Genomic DNA, 22,550 nt, shown 5'->3' with positions numbered 1-22,550 from the left:
GAGTCCGTAATATCACAATCACTGCTATTACCTAAAGAACCACTCATATTTTCAACGATCTCATCCCTTATAAATTTTCTTCGCGATGACTTCCGTGGATCTCCGTTGGAGTAATTGATTGGGCCACGTTTTCTATTCACCCGCATGTTGATTACATGCCCCGAAGCTTTCTTTCTTTTTCCTGTTTAGCCTCCGGTAACTACCGTTCAGATAATACTTCAGAGGATGGTATGTATGAGTGTAAATGAAGTGCAGTCTTATACATTCTCAGTTCGACCATTCCTGAGATGTGTGGTTAATTGAAACCCAACCACCAAAGAACGCCGGTATCCACGATCTCGTATTCAAATCCGTGTAAAAATAACTGATTTTACTTGGACTTGAACGCTGGAACTCTCGACTTCCAAATCTGCTGATTTGGGAAGACGTGTTCACCACTAGACCAACCCGGTGGGTTACATGTTCCGAAGCTACCATCCGTTAAGTGGTTGCTATGCGGAACAGCTGGGAACTATTCCATAGCAACGCCGAGACCTCTAGGTAGCCTAGCCTGCGCCTAAAAAAAAAAACTAACATGGCAATCATCAACCAATATTCATGTCCCTAATCCCTAATATAGTGTCTAAGGTATATCTAGGTAAGGCTAAGCCTTCCACTCCTACCAAAATCTAAATGTGATAAGTTATCATTTTTCTAAGGGCATATACATAAAATTACTTAAGATTAATAAATATGTAAAGGGAACTTTAGAATCTCCGTTTTTTTTAATGAGAACTTAATTTAAATTTTCTTTATTAAGTATTGTAATCTTAGTTAATGCAAGTATAATCAGTTAATTTTTTTTTAAAGTTTTTTCAAAAACTATTTCTAAACAGTATAATATTGATAACAAAATTAATATTTTTACGTAGGACATGTCGGTAAAAAAAGGCTACTGATTTGTGATCTGGAATTAATAATAAAAGTTACATAATTTTGTTTAATTATTGAATTTGACTAACGTTATACAGATAGCGTCAAAAGTCATTGCCAATCTTTTTTGACTTGTGAAATTCTAATTTTTAAATCAATGATAAATAGATTGAAAAAAATAAATAGTTCTTTGTAAGCGGAATAAAACTTCGCGATTTTTAATTAAATAGCAGTTATTGTGGGTCTAGTTCATTTTAATTCTCTATTTCATCTCATTGCTTGATAAAATGTGTTTGGTGTCTAAGGTTAAAAAATAAAATTTAAAAAACAGTGAAATATTTATTAATAATTTTTAAGGTAAAGTGTACTTATTGAGAAGGCATAGCGTAGGAGCATGAGATTAATTTCCACTTACATAACCTAAAGTGGTAGTTAACCAAATATTTTGGAGTAAAATGTCTGGAAACACTTCTAAAGGCACATTTCAGCCGGTAAGTTGTTTATTTACTTCTGAGTTACGAAATTATCTTTGTTTCTTGACAGGCAGTATTACTAAAAGTTTTACAATTATTTTTCGAATTGTGATTTGCGTTAAAATTTGTAATCTTGAAATTTGGAAAATCGAGAATTTTAGTCTTGTTGAATCTGTGATGTATTTTTCAGTTACCTTCGTAGTAACTGGTAGAATGTTTTAGATTTTGCTTCAACTTTATAGATTTTTGGTTAATTTTTACTTGACCGGTCTTAATCCGACTGTCTTAAAACTGTTAATTTTATATGAACATTTATATTTTAATTATCCTATTAAACAAAATACCACCCACGGGGGCTTTAGTATTTACATCGTTCTGTCATAAACTCTTTTGTATTTGTACAGAAGAATCAAACAGGAAATATGCCTGTAAAATTATATAGTGGCAGAATTATGTTGAACCATCTTATTGTTGATATTGTACAATGAACAATTTTTAACAGATTAATTCTGATCAGTAATGTTACTTTTTTGTACTTTGCAAAATTATTAATTTATCATGTTTGGCATCAGTTTGCAGTTACCAGAGAAAATTGATAAATAGGTTTAAAGTATATCATAAAGGCTTACTTCAGCTGATTGTAGCATAAGAATTTTCTTGATATCACAAAAAAAACTTTCAAAACATATTCTACCAGTTTGATCAGCATTACATACTGAATTATACTGCCTTGCAACTGCCTATGTAGTATACTGCCTAATGTAGTAAATAAACATTTTAAATGATGCATAGAGGCACTCCATCTTTGGATCAAACTGGTGATCTACTTCTCCTATTGTTCCTAGACCAGAGGTTGAGGTCACAGTTGTAGGAACATTAGGGCTTTGCACACCAGATGGCTAGGAACCAGCAGCCCCAGATTGCTCATAATACTAGTTGGTTAAACTCAGTTATATGTCAAGGTAGACATTGTACCATGTCTAAATTACATCCCAGTTTTGTAAGTCTTCAATAGATGGCATTAGTTGTCTAGTAATGATTCACGGTTTGTTAATCTAATGAATATTTATTATGTTATTACTTATATTTAATGTTAATTATACAAGGTTAGCAAGTGTTAGGTTATGTTTGGTTAGCTTATATTGATATTGTACAAAGTTTAGTGTATACGGAAACTGCATTTTCTGTAAATTTCATGTAATGCTGTTTCATTCACTAAGCTCTTCTAATTAACATTAAATATACAAAATATGTATAATTTGTTTATAATTTATATTATTAGGTTACTATTTACAATAAATTAGTTTGGACACTAATCTAGTAGGTAGGGCAGTGCTACTTTAGACCTCATAATGGTAGATCTTGCACTAAAGTAGCACCAAAACTATTTAAATTAGTTCTATATACTAAACTTTATACAATATCAACAAAGTCCAACCAACTTCAACCTACGCTTAATTTACTGGCTACCCTTGCATAATAAACATTAAATAACAAATTATATACAGCTTATTAATAATAAAAGTGATATTTAAACTAATACAAAATGGTATTGAATTAAATAATGATTTTTTTTAAATGATAAAGAACAAAGTTAAATTTAAGTTAACTGTACTGGATAATATAATGAATTGCTAACTAGCTTGAATTACAGTAATAAAGTATGATAATGATGTACTGTCGAACACATTGAGACTAACACATTGAGCATTGTTACTAGACTAATGGCATCTCGTGCGTAAGTCTTGTGGAGACTTACAAAAGGTCAGTGTAAATGAAATCAACCAGTAACAAAATAATTTGTTGCTGACGTATTTTATTTGTATATTTTCTGTTTGTGTATGTATCTGAGAGCACAAAACAATTTTTATCATTAATGCCCAGGCTGCTAGCAGCCATTTTGTTTAAGAATATATGCCATTTTTGGAGTTTTCAAGGGTTAGCAATATGTTATATAAATTTTTTATTCAATAAGATATTAACTTGAAACAAGAACCATCTTATTCTAAATGAAACTGTACAATTCATATTATGACCAAAAATTTGATAGGTTTTAAGGAAATAACCTATATTTAATTAGAAAATGTGTTTCGATTAGAATAAATTAATGACTTCAGGAATTTTTTTTTCATAGAAAGAATGAAAATCAATATTTTTTCCCCACAAAGTTGTAGTCTACTAGACTTTGTAAAAATTTGAGACCTTTCACAGTCATCCTTTAGGTTTTACTAGCCTTCAAATATTGATATTTGGCCAAAATAGTTGATTTTCAAATTGGCAGATCTCAAAAAAAACAACAAAAAAATCTGAAATTTTCTCTAAATTTACTTCTAATAGCTAAATTAACATATAAAATTGTAATGATAATTAACATGATAATTCTAATGATAATTAACATTTAAAATTTCATCATTGTTTTTTATCTGCAAATTGTATTTATAAAATTTTTGTAATTTTAACACAACCACTGCAACCCGGTAAAACTAATCCAACTTACTTAGTAGGACTATATTCTATAAAGTGTATATACTCATAAAGTAAGAGTATATTTCCTTGGAGTTTATGATAAAAAGAATTTTACTACAGCTGTCCAAGAGAAACCACTGTGTTGTGCATAGATATTTCTTTAGATAATTTATCAGTTATGTTATAGCCTCGACCTATCATAGTTGTAAATTCTGTTGGTGATAACTTCCTCAAAATCTTTGTCACTGGTAATCTCTGTCAGTTTTTGAAATGTTGAATGGTGTTTGAGGACTGTGTGGATTGTAGAAATGAATCATCAAGTTACCGTTTTCCAAACTCACACCTTTAACTTCGCTAATCCACCAGTTATGATCATAAACACATATTACAATGTCATTTATTTTAAAAAACGTGGTTTCAAAATATGGAACAACAGAAACACTATCGTCAATGTAAGCGTTACTTTTTGAGTGTACATAACACCGTATTGTGCTAGGATTTTGTAGAATGAACTTGTGACATGTTCAAGTTTCTGTAACCTTTTGATAGGTTTTAATTCTTTAACTTAGTTTTGCTTCATTTGATTCTACTTCTTCTAAAGGTATTAATACATAGACAATACCTTTAATTTCTTCAGAACAAAATTTAAACATTTCTTCTCCTTAAGTTATCTGGTCTGAATTTGGTCTTCGTAAACTTGCGATAGAAACAGCACTTTTCATAGACTCTCCAATACAGTCACAGGCATTCGTTCCATGAGATGTAACGAAAAAATTCCATTCTGCTTCAAAACCAAAATATTTGAAGTGATTGGAAAGATTCAAAAAGTTTTTTTTTTGTTTTTATACCGACTGCCATCTCCATGACTAAAATAAATAACTTTTTTTACTGAAGGAGCAGTTTTTTTGACATCTTCAGTCAAATGTTTTCGAAAACAGTGCACAGCCATGGTACTATGGTCTGAACAGTCACTTATAACACGAAAGTGCTTCGGTGACAAATTTCACCATCATTTAAGTAATAATATACGAAAGGGTCAAGGTAACTTGGGGGTTACTCCAATGGTAGCTCTGGATTTTGTTTTGAACGACAAAGGTGAAATTCTCAGTAAAGTCGCCCAGAGCTATGCAGACTGCTTTGGTTGCCATTGAATCTTTCAGGTCTTTTAAGTACTTTTACTGAACTTTAGAGATAAAGTGGTGTTTCTTTAGAGGTAATAGCTTCTCTTTTAAAACTTCAAAAAATTCTTCTACAGATAAAACTTCAGTAATCAAGTTAGCTCTGTCAATGCTAATCCATTTTTTAAATGATATTTCATCTGGTAGGTCTTTTAGTTCATTTTGGAACATATCTTTTAGTAGCTCAGGTCCTGGACATGGACATGATGTGTGTTCATCAAACATTTTCTGATTATTTGTTGTAATATATTAAAAATTCGGATAGCTTGTACGTCTGACTTTGTATGCAGTTTACTATAGGTCTTATAGGATAATCATTTTTATGTCATTTTATTAGACCGTAGATTCTTGGCAGTGTTACGTTATCGATACTTATTAGTTTCGCTTCTTTATTTGTTATATACCCATGTGTAGACAACTTTTTGGCTATTTTATTATTTTCTAGCTGTAATTTATTGGTTGGATCCCTTTTTAGTTCTCTGTATGTGGTTCTGTTATTTAACATATTTTCCATTTTTGTAGAGTAATCTTTATTGTCCATAATAATTGTTTTATTATTTTTATCAGCATTAAGTATTATGATTTTATCGTTATTACACTGTATGAATGTTTTGTTTTTGATGCATTTATAACAATATTTTTTATTATTTTTCCACTTTTGCATTTACTATGTTATTGTATATTCTCATTTTGATTTTATTTTTATATGCCTTAGTATTACTTTAATATATTTTTATTGTCTTGCATATAATTATTATGCATTTTATTCTCTTATTCCTCCATTGTTAACACTTCTAATGGCATTTTCAATATTTATTATAAAATTTTTTGTTGGCAGTGGTGAGGCACCACTGCCACTAATATTAAATAACCATGGGCCCATGGTTATTTAATATTAGTGGTAACGCAAATTTAGGTCCCAACAATAAACGTTTAATTACATATTCAGGAATTGGTAATGTTGATAAATTTTATATCCATTTTTTGTTATATTCAATGAATATAACAAAAGTAGGTTTGCTGTACCTACCTTAAGCGATTGAATTTTTTAATATTTTTTCTCTGATAATTCAGAAATTACTTCCACATTTATGTTCTTCCCAAAATATAAAACTTCCAAATATTTGTGTAGGTAAACTACCCTTTAAAGTATTTATTTCTTTAGAAATATCTTCATTAATACTCTTTTCAATTTGCACTATATCTTTTATTAGCAAATTTAGAACATTTTACTTAAAATTATAAATGATATTATTGAATTTGTTTCCATTATCTTTGCTTTGGAATTCAGTATGCTTGAAATTGAACGCCATAGATTTTGGAAATATATTATTTGATCTAGCTTCAATAAAAATATTTTTGGTTTTTGTATTTTATTTTATTGTATTTCTTCATAACTGTCATATAATGTCATATTGTATCCATAATTCATAGTGATATCTTCATAAAAACCCATTTTAACCAATAATTTCTTTCATGCATTCACATTAAAATAATTAAATTATGATGCCTTTAACCTGTGTGCTAATACAAATGTTAACTTAAATGTAATTTATTTAAGTTTATTTTCCTATTGGATAGAATTAAATATAATAAAAAGACATACTTTACTTAAAAATATTACCTTTTTTTGAATTTCTTGGGTTAACCAGTCAATTATACAAACTTATAAATTAAATTCATGTTTCACTTAGAATTCTTTAAGCTTCCTCAGGTGACGATACACATTCATATACACATGATACAAAATTCTCTTACATACTACGAAATTAACTGGTCTACCCATCCTAGATAACAATTGTTTACGCCGTTTAGCGTAAAGTTTCCGTTATTTTCAATGAATTCCAAGCTAGGGTGGATCCCGTTGTTTTGTTACAGGAATGTTAAATTTCACTTTGTTTCGTATTTTTGGGTTTGTCATTTGTACCTGTTTTATTATTTGTTCTCGTGTTCGACCCTCCCTCCGTCATCCTTAGTGGCCGCGTCCATTCTTCTTATCGAATTATTTTTGACTACTCTTTTCATACACCCATTATTCATTCGTTCCCTTACTAATACATGCACACATCTCTTGTTTTTTACACACTCTCTCCTGTCCACTACCTGGATCTGGTTTCCCCCTTTTTTCTTTCACGCCATCTTTTCGGCAGAGTAGATCCAACATCTCACCAGTGCATTCACCTATGGCCATACTCTCCTGCAAACTTTGTGGTAATATTCTCATTCAAGCAGAATCTCAAAACTCGTCACTACACATCTGAGATTCTACGCATCATTCTACCACTAAACCACATCACACCTCTGTATTCCTGATACACCAGTGCGGACTACGTCCAGGATTACTGTATGTATTCATGTATCTGCATTCACGAGTTCGTCTGTGGATATTTTTTGTGTGCTACAGGCAAGTTCAATTTTCATTATTACGTTAAACAGTGATTTTATCATTGAAATTTGTGGAACATTCAGTTCATCATACCTTATGCCTTACGATTTCAAGTTTAGTTAAAAGAAAACCATTTATTCACTTAATTGCATTCATGATAGGTGGCTTACCTATTTTACATGTTTAATTATTACGATTTGTTATTGCAATTAACTCTTAATTTATTTCTGCAACTTGTTGATCGCCGAGATTAGTTCTTTGCTACTTTTGCACTGTATTCATCATACTTCTCGCAAATTAACCTAAAGCACATTACTCCTGATGTGCTGGTATGTTTTAGGACTTAGTGATTTTTGTATTCTCAAGAATTCTCATCTATCAAAATAAACTCCATTTGTATTATTACTTATTTTACTGAGATTATATTGTGACTTAACGCCTTCTATACTGAAGTTATTGTAATTAATGTTTCCTAACCTAATGAAATCTGTTCATTGCTAATCTTCATAGTACAGTATATGTTAGTAGTGCAACTGTTTTCCAGTTCCACTTTCTATTGATGTTATGTCTTACGTATCTAATTTGAATTTAAGGTGTTTTATGTTCTCTTATTTTCAGGCTCTGTTACATTGTATATTTAAAAAAATGTTTATTCATGTATTTTTGTATTTAACATCATTATTCATTTGTTGATTCAGTTGCTATGCTAAGTATTATTAAGTTATGCTAATTTCATAATTTCCTGTTATGTTTTAAGATTATGATTATAACATAAGTTCATTGGTTACACTTTCAATAAAGTCCAATTTCTTTTGGCAAATACTAGCTGTGTGTTTTTTGTTAACTTTACCCAACAACAATATTTTATCTCCACCCTTGTTGTAATAGATCCCTACTCATACCTGACTGATCTTATCTTTAGATAATTATCTCTTTATATAACATGATTGCTATTTCCTAGGTATATTGAAACCTTTACAATGCACATATTTTTCTCAAAAATTACAAATATTAAACATTATTTTCCTTAAAATTAAATTAACATAAATTGCATATATTGTTGCTTAATTCGGCTATGTCCATTCTGTTGTTGACAGCATTTGTGTATTTCTTGATCTATATCATTTCTGGAGTGGTCCTTTTATATGTATTTTGTTCTTTGTCTAATATTTTGGTGCTGTTGAAATCAAATGAGTGTTCATGTTCTATTGTATGTTTTGTGAGCGCCGTCACTTCCTTTTTTCTATATTTACGGGCTTCTAAAGTATTGAGCTGTTATACATACATATAAAATTTTAAAAAAATACTGAATAGGCTAGCGTAATAAAGTTCGATTTCAAAATTATTTCTAAAAAAAGTCTAGACATATATATGTAGAGGTATCAAATAAATGCTGGTCTTTTTTACTGTACTCGTCGTATTTTCTCTATTAAAAAAAAATAAAAATAAAATACTTCTACTCAAAACACAATGATGAAATTTTATATGCTAATTACCAGTTACTGAAAGTGTATTTTGAGAAAATTTCAGATTTTTTGGTAAGTCCTTTTTGAGAGATGCCAATTTGAAAATCAGCTATTTTGGCCAAATATCAATATTTGAAGGCGTGTAAAACCTAAAGGATGAATGTGAAAAGTCTCAAATTTTTAGAGTCTAGTAGATTATTGCAACTTTGTGGGAAAAAATATTGAAGTTGTGTTTTCATACTTCTATAAACAAAAAATTCCTCGAGTTGTTAATTTATTCTAATCAAAACACAGTCTTCTAATTAAGTTTTAGGTTATTTCCATAAGGTATCAAATTTTTGGTTATAACGTGAATTGTAGACTGTTTCATTTAGAACAAGATGGTTCTTGTTTTAAGTTAATATCTTAATAAATAAAAAGTTTTTTACTTACTGCTAACCCTTGAAAACGCCAAAAATGACAGTTCTTCTTAAACAAAATGGCCGTGAGCAGTCCGGGTGTTAATGATAAAATTATGAAAAAAAATTGTTTTGTGCTCTCCGATATACACACAAAGAGAAAATGTACAAATAAAAATAAAATATGTCAGCAACACCCATTGGTTGATTTGATCAGATTGGCGCAAAACTGAGATGTAGTACAATGTCTGCTGGACATATAACTCTAGTTTTTTGAAAAAAATTGTTTTTAACCCTTGTAAGATGCCCTCTTTGTCTTTTTTAGTTTGCACCTCTCATTAGGACTTAAACCCATTAATAGTTAAAAAACATTTTTTCTATAGTATTTAATTAATCACTACACTTATCATTTTATAATGTGTACTTCTTAACTTACTTATTCTTTTTAGCTTTTTTTGAACAAGCTTTATTGACTTACATTATTTATTATGGCTTTATTTGGTTCACTTAATATTCTATTTAGCTCTTCAACAGGCTAGTAAATGAAGAGGTTGTGAGTGCATAGAGGGGCAACGCAGAATTTTATTATTTTTTTGGCACTTTTCAACATTTATTAATTTAATTTATTATTATGAAGGACTCGCATAAAAATAATTTATTTTAATTTTATTTTAATTTTAATTTTATTTTTAAAATGATAATTAATTATTAGTCTTTTATAGAACTTTTTTTTAAGATCACAATTCACTAGTGAGACATGGTGGAACCACTGCCTAGGGAGCAGAATCTTTTCATTTGTAAACATAATATTTTTATGTGAATCAGTTGCACTAGATGGGAAGCAATAAACTCAGTAGAATTAATATTGATATAAAAATGAATTTATAAATATTTTAAAAATTACATAAAGACCTTAAAAGAATGCACAGCACAAACAAATATATTGAAAAACATATTATGCTGCAATAACAAATTGTTTTTACATACATAAATTACAATATTAATGTAGTAGGCGACCACTGTAGTTAGTTAATCCTTAGATGGTGCCCTACAATAAGAAAATAAATAAATAAAATTATAAATATAATCTAACCAAACTTAACCTATTTTTGTTTTGCTTGTCAACCTTGACTAGCGAGCATAGGTTAAGTATGATACATTATATTTATAATTCTATTTATTTATTTTCTTATTCGAATATAGCATTTCAGTGGTGCCATCTAAGAACTAACTATAGCAGTAGATTGCGTAGTACATTAGTATCGAAATCACAATAAACAATGAAATGCATCATATGGTACGACACAATCCAATCTCACAAAAATTGCATTTCTATTGTGAATGGACTAATTTTAAATGAACTGATTTTTTTTTTACAAAGGTTTTTTGCTACATATGGCACGACACATCTTTGCAGCAGATCCAATGCTTTGACAGGTTGCTGCTAGATTCCAACTGCAAATCGTGTCAACAAGTTGCTTTTGTCTTAGTTATGAGGGTTATGGTTCATTGTTATTACTGTTTTCTTCCTCTTTATCACTTTTTTTGCTTGCAGTATACCTGGTGTAAGAATGTTTCTATGAATTTGAATTGGGAAACAAATTGCAGTTGTCCCTCAAACAGTTGATGTAATGGTTGAGTTAAAACTAATCTATTTTTTCCTTCAATGTAATATTATAATTATTAATTGTGATATACGACCTGATATTCCGAACATCAAAATGTAGTACTATGAAATTGTTATTTTTGCACAATACACAGCTAATGTGATATTAGCAATATAGAATTAGAATAATTACAACAAGAAATAAAGTAGTGTGTAAAAAAAATTCATCTTAATAGTTCTAAAATTGAACCTATTAACCCATACAGTATAGCTCTATAGAATTGATATGATTAATAATTTTTTATTCAATACTTATAACATATTCTTAACACAATATAGTTGTGATTCCAAAATCTAATTCTTTTGTTCTACACAATATGGTTACTACAATTGTAGTAGCAATAAGAAATTTCTCATAGGATGATCAAATTGATTTCATTTTTAACAAAATCAAACCACTATTTTGCTCTGTGCTCAAAAAAATACTAAGGTTGTGATAATTTTAACAGTTATTTTTTGCCTACATATGTATCTCCCCTGTAAATTATATCATCTCTTAGGACTGCCTCTAAAAGTCAGATTGTGTTTTCAAGATATAAAAGGTAGCTGTCAGATCTGATATTCAAAAGTATGAATTGTGTAGACTGATATTTAGAAAATTAACTTATCATTGATTTTATACTTATGATAGTTTGCAGTCTTTGCGAAAAAGAATGATCACATCTACTTAAAAAGCAATTATATCCACCTGTACCATACCAGATGCAGAACTCCTTTTGTTAATGCTACACTATACTTCGACTTACAAGAAAGAGCCTTATGTTTCTGTTGCCATTTTTAATAAATTACTAAACCATTTGAAAAATCTATCCTCTAAATTATTTAATACAAGTAAAATATTCTCTTTCACAAAAATGGTATTACTCTGTCGATGATTTTTTTAAATACTAATGAAAAAAATTGTTGTTCCTCATTTAGTTCAACTTGTATGTAAATGTTTGTTCAAAATAATTTTCAATAGTGCTGTCTGATTTGTGAATTATTTTGTAGTAATATTTTGTATTTGTTACATTTATTTTTTTTTGTGTATAATTTGTTTTATATTTATAATTTATCTTAATAAAAATAGAGGACAAGAAATTGCTGAAAAATAGTTTTATTCTTACCTAAAAAATATAAAAATAATTTACTAACTATAGTGATACTGAAGCATAAAGGATTTTAATATGCAAGAAATTGCGAAGTTGATCAATATTTCCCTTGAATACCAAAACTGAATGGGTAAATGTCAAGTAGAACAAATGCTAGTGTAAAGAAATTGGAAAATTTTTATAACTAAAGAACTTATTTTTACTCAGTTATCAAAATTTTCAAATTTTTTTTCTTTTTATTTTTATTAATTTTAGATGGAAGGAAATTTTTTTAAGCAGTAATTTTTGTTGGTTTGTATTAATTCTGAAAATATTTTTTTTACTGATTTTTTTTTAAACTTAAATAGTCAAGACATTAGATTAAAGAAAAGAAATATAAACTTATTATTCTTATTTATTTTTAAATTCTTACACACAAAATTAACAATTTTTAGTAATTTTTTACTATACATACAGTTTTAAAATATGTACTTTAATCATTCAAATTTTATCACTGCTCAGAGATAAGAATTAACAATTAAATAAGTAAAATAATTATGATAAGAGAAAAAATAAGAAATAAAAAGATGTAACTTTTTTTCTGATATTTTTATCTTTGCATCTAAAGACGTGAAGTATTAACTAATATATCTTACTACACTTCGCTGATGTAACAAGTGTTTACAAGACTGCCAATCAAGTCTTTATAAGTCTGTAGCTCCTTATTTTCACTTAAATAGAAAACGCTGAATGGCTATGAACATGCCAAAACCAGTAAATACTACAGAAAAAAAATTTTCAACATATTTACTACCAGCTATGACTATGGGATCTGTATTATTTCTATGGATGAAGGGTGCACTGCCAAAACAATGTTGCAGGTCTGCACTTGTTTCTAAGTATCTAGCTTGTCGTGGCACTGTTTGTAGTCTATTATTCGATTGATTTCCTGGTTTGAATAGATCTAGCTTCATAATACAGTGTTCAAAAAGTGACTCAACCTAATGGGAAATTGAGTAAGTTGCAATAGTTGTTAAAAGTGGCCTCCATTATGTGATTCACATAACTGAATACGATGTTGCATGCTCTTACACACATGTTCTAACATTTTTTGAGGAATTGCAGTGACACTGTTCAATTTCACCCTGTAATTCAGGAGTGGTATGAGGATGAGTATTGTAAGCAGCATCCTTTAGGTATCCCCACAAGAAAAATTCAGAAGAGGAAAATCAGGGGACTGAGGGGGCCATAGCCCCTTTGAAAACACTTGTCCATGAAAACACTGATCCAAGAAAGTCATAGTGTTGTGGGATGTATGAACCGTAGCTTTGTCCTTCTGAAATCACGTGTACTCTAGCCAATCTGCAGGTATAGCAGTGTTTACAAATTTTTGCACCATCTGTATGTAGCAATCACTGTTCACTGTGCTATGAAAGAATGTCATAAAGATTCACCTGTGTGACACTGCACACCAAACACCCACTTTAGTCTGTGCAGAAGAAACTTGTGTAACTGATGTGGATTTATTGTACACCAAATTCGTGAATTCTGTGCATTCTTGTATTCATCAAGGTGGAGCCATGTCTCGTCAGACCAAAACAATCATAGAGTTCTTCCATGTCTGGCGTTAGAGATGACATGAACTTCTGACAGAAAGCTACATGTTTTCCAGTGTCTGCAGGCAACAACTTGTGAACAATACAAATTCTGTACATCTAAATGTTTTCTGTACATCTTTAAACACTTGCACAATGCTGTGTGATCACTACCAACAGAGATATAGACTGGCTAGGCAGCGTCACACAGACTTCTTACGACTAACAGAATATGCAGCTTGCACGTCGATCAACTTTTCTGGTGTTAGCACCTATGGTCAACCACTTTTGGCTGCATCTGCCAAAAATCTCTTTCTCTTGGAGTTTGTCGTACAGCCGCTTGATGGAGGACTTGTTTGGTGCATCTACACCATACTTTTCTGTGAAGGCAATGTGGGTCTGGGCGTAACTGGCACATCTAATGTATTGGAAGATAATGAATATTCTCTGCTACATTGTATAACCCATTTTTCTTCAATAAACCTGCAACAAAAGAGGGAATCATTCTTCCATAAGATTGCGTCACTTTTTGAACACTATATACCAGTATATATTTTTCCCATATGTCAAAAATAGTCAAAGAGTGAATTTTACAGCAAATAATTACATATAACATTTCCAAATTTTGTATATTCATTCAACTTTTAATAAGATTTTTAATGAAAGCTACAGTTAGAATTCCAGTCCACATGGTCAAGCCCAGTAACATATTAGCAGTATAACATCCTACGCCAGAAATAGTAAGAGCATCAAATATTTTATGGTGAACAAACACAGTTATGTTTTCAACATTATATTCAGTTAATTTTAATTAAAATTTCCATTGAAAAAGATAGTAAGGTAGTAAAGCTACAGTTAAATATTCAGCTTGATTGGTCCAGACGTTTCTGAGATATATAAAAAAATATTCAGCAAAAATTAAAGAAATATTTTAATAATGATGTAATCTATGTAATGTATTTTTATGTACTGATTTGAATAAAAATTTATTTGTTTCTTTTACCAGTACTAAAATTTTAATAATTTCAACATATAGTTTCTACCACTGTGTGCACAATCTTATTGTAATACTCATCCATCCTTAATTTCTTATTTATATTAGCAAATAGATACTATATTAACTTAAAACATTATATCCTGTTTTATCTTCATACAATGTAACTGTTAATATTGCATTCTATACTACTCTTATGTTTTATCTGTTCAAAATATAGCCTGGTGTGAAATTTAACATTCTTGTTTTACAACTTATTTGTAATTAAATTTGCTTGCTATTGTTGTGTAATCCTATCAGGTACGTTTATTTTAAGCTGTACATTTATTATATATATATATATATATAATGATATATATATATATATATATAATGATATATATATATATATAATGTTTAACTTATTTCTTTAGGCCAAAATTTGGCATGTGGGATAAGTGTTGATCAGTGTTTAAAGGGAATGAGTCCAGTGCTCAGAGAGGATTGTCCTCATCATACAACAATGTTTAGGTGGTACCAAGAGTTTGAAAAATAAAATTTTGGCCTTGAGTATGCTCCAAGGTTAGGTCTACTGACTGTCTTCATCTGTAACTGAAGGAAACATTGCTGCAGTACAAAATATGCTTGATACAGACAGGTGTATGACCTACCACCAAGTAGAAGTACCCTTGGACATTAATACACCAGAAGTTCATACTCTTTTGTGAGATCGCCTTCCAGACAAGGGTACTGAGGTATCAAAGGTATTAGGATGTTAAATAACTTTGGTTAAATGTTCGTTTATGCTTTCATTTTAATTAAATAACCAATTTTCAGAAATGCAACTTTTATTATTTTTTTAAATATTTTTTATTCTTATAGAATTGGAAATATCAATCTGTTTCTCAGTATTGTTATCTCTTGTTAATTCTCCAATTTTATATTATTTATTTCAGGATTCTGATGTACATATAACATTTGAAGATCAACAGAAAATAAATAAATTTGCACAATATAATGCACAGATGGAAGATTGTAAGGAGGAACTAAAAAGTAAACTGAATGAATTAAAAAACCTGGAAGATGCTGCAGAAGAACTGGAACTTACTTTGGATGAAGGAGGAAAGATACCTTTCCTTATTGGTGAAGTTTTCATTTATCAATCTTTAGAAGACACTCAGGTATTGTTACTTCATATATGTATATATATATATATATATATATATATATATATATATATTACCACTGAGATTCAGTAGATTTTATTATTGATTATGCACTTTTTCTATGTCAGTGCAGTACATATGGTGTAATTTTGTTCTTATTACTGATAAATTGTTACAAGGATTAAACAAAAAAGGTTTTGATCTTTGTGGAATCAAAGAAAAATGATAAATATATGTAGAAAAATAAAGTATATTTATTTGCAGTATGTTACTGTCTGTTTTCATATTAGACCAATATTTTTAGGTGAAATGGTAATGTGTTATATAGAAACTTAACCTACTTAAAATTAGATAAACATTTTTTTAAAAATAACATTGAGATTTCTAAATACAGCTTTACAGGAAACTATTTTAATTTTTTTCTTTTTAAATTATTCTTCACATATAAATTCAACAAAGAAAAGTAAAATAAAACTAATTAATATAGTAGAAAAAATAACTGAATAAAATGATTACTAAACAATTTCATTGAAGTATTTTTAATCCTTATTTAATATTAACTTAAAATATATCAGTGCATTTGAATGTGAATTTTCTGAAATTTCAGTAACACAAAAATTACTCTTAACACATTTTTAAATAGTCATATTAAATAATTTTGATATAAACAGAAGCAAAATTTTTAAATATGACTAGGACGAAAATATCTGAATCCAAGGACTTAATAATATCCTTTTGTTATAAAATACACAGTCTTCCTGTCTTACCTAAGAAAGCAATCTAATATCTTTCTCTTGAATAAAATTTTGGTTAACTTATTACATTTGTTAAAATCATTTAGAAGATATATTGATATAATTACTGAGATATAAGAATTTATTTTAATGAATGAATTTGTGTAGTTTGATTTGATATATATCCTTTTACCTCAGATGTTTTGGTTTATCCTTTAGCCTCTCTAAACATCCTATTAGTTTTAAAATTGCAATCCCCTTTTAAGTCACAATTTCATCTTGGGGAATAGCCAAAAATCAAAAGCAAACCATATCTTAACCATAACAGTAAAAGAAAATTAGTAATTTACTAATTTTGTTTATTGAAAGATATTTTATATTACTACTTATACATTAGAACTTTTATAAAGTAATATTGTTTGTGTATATACGCGTGTGCACATAAACACAGATTATTTACATACGAGCTGTGTTCAAAAAGTAATGAGAATTTTGAAATTTTGCGGGTTGTATTAGTCCGATTCTCTGAATTTTTTCATTGTTGTATTGGTAAACTTGTCTGAAAAGTATCTGTACATTTTTAGTCATATTGGATGTTTAGTCTGTTGTCAGCTGTCAAAAGGATAACACATGTTTTGGTGAGATCGGCAATTTTTTATTTGTATAAATAATGAATCACAGAATTTGTATTAAATTTTGCTACAAGAATTGAATAACTTGTAGCAATATTTTAAATACTGCTTTTGATGAGTTCTATGAATAAAGCAAGGGTTTACGAGTGGTGTAAGAATTTCCAAGAAGGTCGTGAAGACGTTGCAGATGACGAGTGCCCCGGACGCCCCAGCACATCAACAACCGATGAAAACATGGAAAAGTGAAAGAAATGATTATGAATGATCGCTGAATCACAATCACAACATCAGCAACAGATGATGTTGGGATATCAACTGGCTCATGCCATGAAATCTTTTTGAATGTTTGGGTATGAACATGTGACAACAAAATTTGTTCCAACATTGTTTAATTTCAAACAAAAACAGTAGTGAATGGAAATTGCTCAGAAGTCGCTAAATGAAGTCAACAACGATGCAAAACTACTGAAACGTGTCTATAACAGGTGATGAAACATGGGTTTATGAATATGATGTCTAAACTAAGGCTCAGTCATCCCAGTGGAGGCATTCTGGATCACCAATACCAAAAAACGTTCAAGTACGGTCAAATGTAAAAGTTTTGCTTATTGTGCTCTTTGATTTTAACAGCATATTGCATCATGAGTTGTTGCAACAAGGTCAAACGATCAATGAGTATTACCTACAAGTTCAACACTATTTGTGTGAAACAATCTGAAAAAAATGCCCGGATCTGTGGTGAAACAATTCATGGGTTTTGTACCACAATAATGCACCTGCCCACACTTCATTGCTTGTTCGTCAATTTTTAGAAAAACAACTGTAATGATAGGCCAGCCACCACATTCACCAGTCATGGCCCCGTGTGACTTTTTTATATTCTCAAAAATAAAGAGAACCTTAAATTCCCATTGTTTTACAAGCATGGATGAGATTAAAATCAAATAGCTGAAAGAGCTAAACACTATTCCAAAGATTAAGTTCCAGAAGTGTTTCGGGGATTCGAAAAAGCGCTGGCATAATGTATAATATCTAATGGGGACTATTTTGAAGGGGGTAACATTAATGTAGACAAATAAATAAAATTATTTCCAAAAAACAAAAATTCTCGTTACTTTTTGAACATACCACATATATTTTTGTATATTATTGTTAGATAAAAAAGGAAAATAATTATAGATATAATAAATGGAATATAGAAGTTGATATGGTTAAATTGTACTTTTAAAACCCAGGTTATTGTGAAAATGAGGTGGTTGATGAAGAAGAAGCTATACTTTTTGAGGAAACTCAAATAGCAAATAAATGGAAGAAATACATTGAGGAGTTATATCAAGGAAATCCTACAGAGGAAACAGTTATTGAAATGGAACCAGAGAAAGAAGAAGGAAAGGGAGAACCCATTATGAGGAGAGAGGTTGATGAAGCTGTGGGAAGAATGAAGAGTAATAAAGTCTATGGGATAGATCCAATCCTTGCAGAACTGATAAAAAATGGAGAAGAAGTATTAGAAAACATATTGTATAATCTTGTTTATAAAATCATTTGTTGTTTATAAGATTAATATTGTTTAAAACATGTACATGTATGGAATTATTCTGGAAGACTTTGAAAAGAGTAAAATAATACCTATCCTCCCAAAAAAAAACAAAGCATATATATGTGAACAATATTTTATGATAATTCATAGAAGATTAGAAAGAAAGATAGAAGAAATACTTACAGAAGACCAGTCTGGGTTTAGGTAAGGGAGAGGAACAAGAGAAGCAATATTTGTTTTGAGAATGGTGAAAGAAGAATTGAAAAAAGAATGCAGAAATCCCTTGGTTTTATAGACATAGAGAAAGCATTTGACAATGTTCATTGTGAGAAGTTGTTCAAAATATTAAAAATCATTGGTGTAAACTATTGCGACAGACATAATTTGACTGCTATATAAAACTGAAACAGCTGTGATAAATATTGGTAAAACACAAGATGAAGCAAAAATTCAGAAAGGTGTAAGACAGGACTGTAGTCTCTTGCCTGCATTATTCAATCTATATATACAGAATGTTCTTAACAAAGTGAATAATTAATTTATGTTGGAGTAAAAATACATTGAAGGAGAATAAACTTGTTACGTTTAGCAGATGATATTGCCATCGTGGGTGAAAATGAAATGGAATTGAGGGAACAGTTTTGTATTATGGAAGAGGTGTCGAGCAGACAATATAATCTAAAAATAAATGGTAATAAAATAAAAGTGATGATCTGTAGTATACACAGCCTAGTATGAATGTAAGGTTGAATGAAAGAATAGAAGTTGGAAAGTATACCTATTTAGGGAGTAAAATAATTAAAGATGGAAAAAATAAGAGAAATACTAAGAGTAAGGTTGGATTTTCTAAAACTGCTTTTACTAGTATTTGGAAGCTGTTAACCTCAAAAAATTTGACATTGGAAACAAGAAAGAAATTTCTAAAGTGTTACATATGGAATGTAGCTCTATATGGTTGTGAGACAAGGACAATGGGAGCAGAGGAGAGAAGACTGGAGACTCTGGAAATGTGGTGTTATAGGAGGTTATTGAAAGTGAGATAGATGAATAAGGTCAGTAATGAAGAGATCTTGGAGAGAATTTGAGAAAAAAAGAGTTTTTGGCAAAGTATTATGAAGAGAAGGGATGAACTTATTGGTCATTTTGTGTGTTTTGAGAACTTATTAAAGACAATAATAGAAGGTTACATTGAAGGGAAAAGAAAAAGAGGACTAGCAAGACTTAAGTATATGAAAAAAAATGGTAATGATGTGGGATGTAACTTCTACAAAGAGATGAAACGGAAAGCACAGAGTAACAGAAGCAGGACTACTATCACAAACTTATCTGAAGATTGTTAACTGAAGAAAAAGAAAAAGATTATTAGATATGAAATTATTAAAATTCTTAAAATAAAATTTCATCACTTCTTGGTTTTAAACTATAGACAGTGCATAAATGTGCTAATTTTTTTATTTTTAATTTTATGTTCTTCCTCCAAAGAATTTTACACTGTAGAAACCTCTTCATTGATGGCTAAACATAAAAAGTGCTAAGCAATTGGATTTTTTTTTTAAAAACTTGCATAAGTATTAATTTTTAATACTAAAAACACTACTATATTTCCAATATTGTAGTATTTATATTTCATTGTATCTTTAATCTCATTCAATTTATAATTCTTATTAAACACTCTTGATCCTGAATTTTTCCCACTGTTAACTTTTCTGGAAATCCTTTTTTTCTAAAAGATATTCTGCTGTGGTATTAATATTTCATGTTCTATTGACTCCCAAATTGCTGCTACCCTTTTGGAGACAGATTATAAAATAACCAGAAATCCCACGTGTCTGTATTTGAGAATAAATCATTTAGCGAACTAGGGAAATATATTTATTTTGAAAATTTTTGACTAAATAAATGGAACTGATGGAGATTTTTCTGTAGTTTAGTTTACAATTGCAAAATTTTCACAGATCTGATCTTGGTATGGTTATGGATAACAGCATTATACAGTGAGGTGACTGACAATTTCTTGATAATATATACATTAACTGTTTGGCCTTCTGGAGCATATCATGATGTTAAAATTTCCCAGTAGTAAAGAAAAAAATGTTCTTCACGTATTTAATTTTTTTGTCTAGATAATTTTGCACTTTTGGTTTTAAAAAATTAAATTTATTAGTGATGCATCCAGTATATTCTGCATAATGTTCATCTAAGCTCTTTTCACTCTGTTTAGAGCTGCTTGGGTAAACATTTTCCAACCACCATGAGCTAGCCTGCTTATCATGTGTTAAAATTTATTGTGCTGAACCTTCTTTGATTAGCAATTTCTCAGACGGTCAATATTGATAGTTTGTCAAAATGTTGATTATTTTCTATTGAAGTTTGGCCATATTTGAGAGCCTTTGTCTTATTATTCTTTTATTTTGCTAACTTTCATAGCATTTGTCACTTAATGTTGAATTTTACTCTATGCTTCAGCTTATGGGAAAGTGTGATACATTAGTGTCGTTCAGCATGTCCAGTCACACACAAAATTACTATGTGATAAAAACGTTTATATCACATTATTATATAAAATGACTATAGGACAGCGATTGAGTTTATGTAAAAGGGTAGAAAAAAAATTAGATATGTATTACAAGGCTAACTGCGGCAGTCTGTTAGATGCTATCTCCTGTCTGTTACTATTTGTGAAGAAAAATGTTTGGACTTTCTTTGCGCTGACTTTGCTCTTTGTGTAATTGCCATGTATTTCAAAAATTCTTGATTGTGGTTGTATGAGTTCTTAGAACATAAATTAAAAACAAGCTCACTGAACAGGCAATATTTCAGCTGAATATGTACTTAGGAATTATTGGAATGCTTAAGATTGGTTAGGCTTAACTTTTAAAAAAAAAACAAAAACTGTTCTATTTGAACAGAATACTTTTGCTGGGGTAACTTTATTTTATTATTTGTTTATTATATGATATCATAGATTATAATATCAAGACAGCTTGGTTTCTTAGTAATTTTTTTTATTATTTGTTAGTTAGTTGACATTAATGTAGAATGAAAAATGTTTTGGAGTTCTTCAGATTGTGACTTTGAAGGATTGATGAACCTCAGGTATTAATTTCTTAAACCCTGTTTAAGTTAATTGCTATTTTTCCTTACTTTGCATCCTCTTTCACAGTGCTATTCTCAGATATTATCGGTGTAGTAAAATAATCAAGTTGTATGAGGTATGGTTTACTTTTCTGCAGAGGTGTGTGCAATCTTATATTTATTATGTTGTTGTGTATTTTTAATTTTGTTACAGAGCTCATTGGCTGACGCAAAATCTCAGTTACAGAAATCTATCCAGGAGGTTGAAGAAAAATGTTCTAGTTTAAAATCCACAATGGCTACATTGAAAACACAACTTTATGCAAAATTTGGAAATCATATTAATTTGGAAGCTGATGAAGAATAATTCTGTATTATTTATTTATGTTTTTTTTTTATTAATATTTTTAAAATTTATATTAATGAATTGATACTCTCTGCTTAAATGTTTAAATTCTGAAGATATTATTTTATTGTCCAATTCATAATGATATTTTGTTATCGTATTTTATAATTTTCTATGAAGTTAAGTAATATTAAATCTGTTTAATGTAATCTCTTTCTTTTTTTTAATCAGTCAGAGAATTGACCCCTTGGAAATCTTTTCAAGATACTAACAAATTTTTTTTCAGGATTAAAAGAAAATGTCTCCCAAGTATTATGCAATTTTACTTATTCACTAGTATTAATCCTTATTTCTAATGAAATAAATGTACGTATATGTAAATTAAACAAATCCACTTTGGAGTCATAGGCCTTTGTTCATTTTCAACCTTTGGGGCAAACAACAATAAGTAATAGGTTTCACTACTACCGATTG

At 29.5% G+C, this 22,550-nt stretch overlaps 1 protein-coding gene across 1 annotated transcript; it reads left to right on the top strand.

Moving 5' to 3' along the window:
* Positions 1–1,209: 1,209 nt before the first annotated feature.
* Positions 1,210–22,285, top strand: Pfdn4 (prefoldin subunit 4). Its single transcript, XM_075368744.1, has 3 exons — positions 1,210–1,403; positions 15,540–15,764; positions 21,945–22,285. Exons 1-3 carry the CDS (start codon positions 1,368–1,370, stop codon positions 22,095–22,097), a joined length of 414 nt encoding a protein of 137 aa, XP_075224859.1. The 5' UTR covers positions 1,210–1,367; the 3' UTR covers positions 22,098–22,285.
* The last annotated feature ends 265 nt before the right edge of the window (positions 22,286–22,550 follow it).

Source organism: Lycorma delicatula, chromosome 6 (genome assembly GCF_047948215.1).
Source record: "Lycorma delicatula isolate Av1 chromosome 6, ASM4794821v1, whole genome shotgun sequence".
Classification (NCBI taxonomy): Eukaryota; Metazoa; Arthropoda; class Insecta; order Hemiptera; family Fulgoridae; genus Lycorma; species Lycorma delicatula.
Note: the sequence above shows the minus strand (reverse complement) of the source record. Positions and strands in the feature narration are given on the sequence as shown.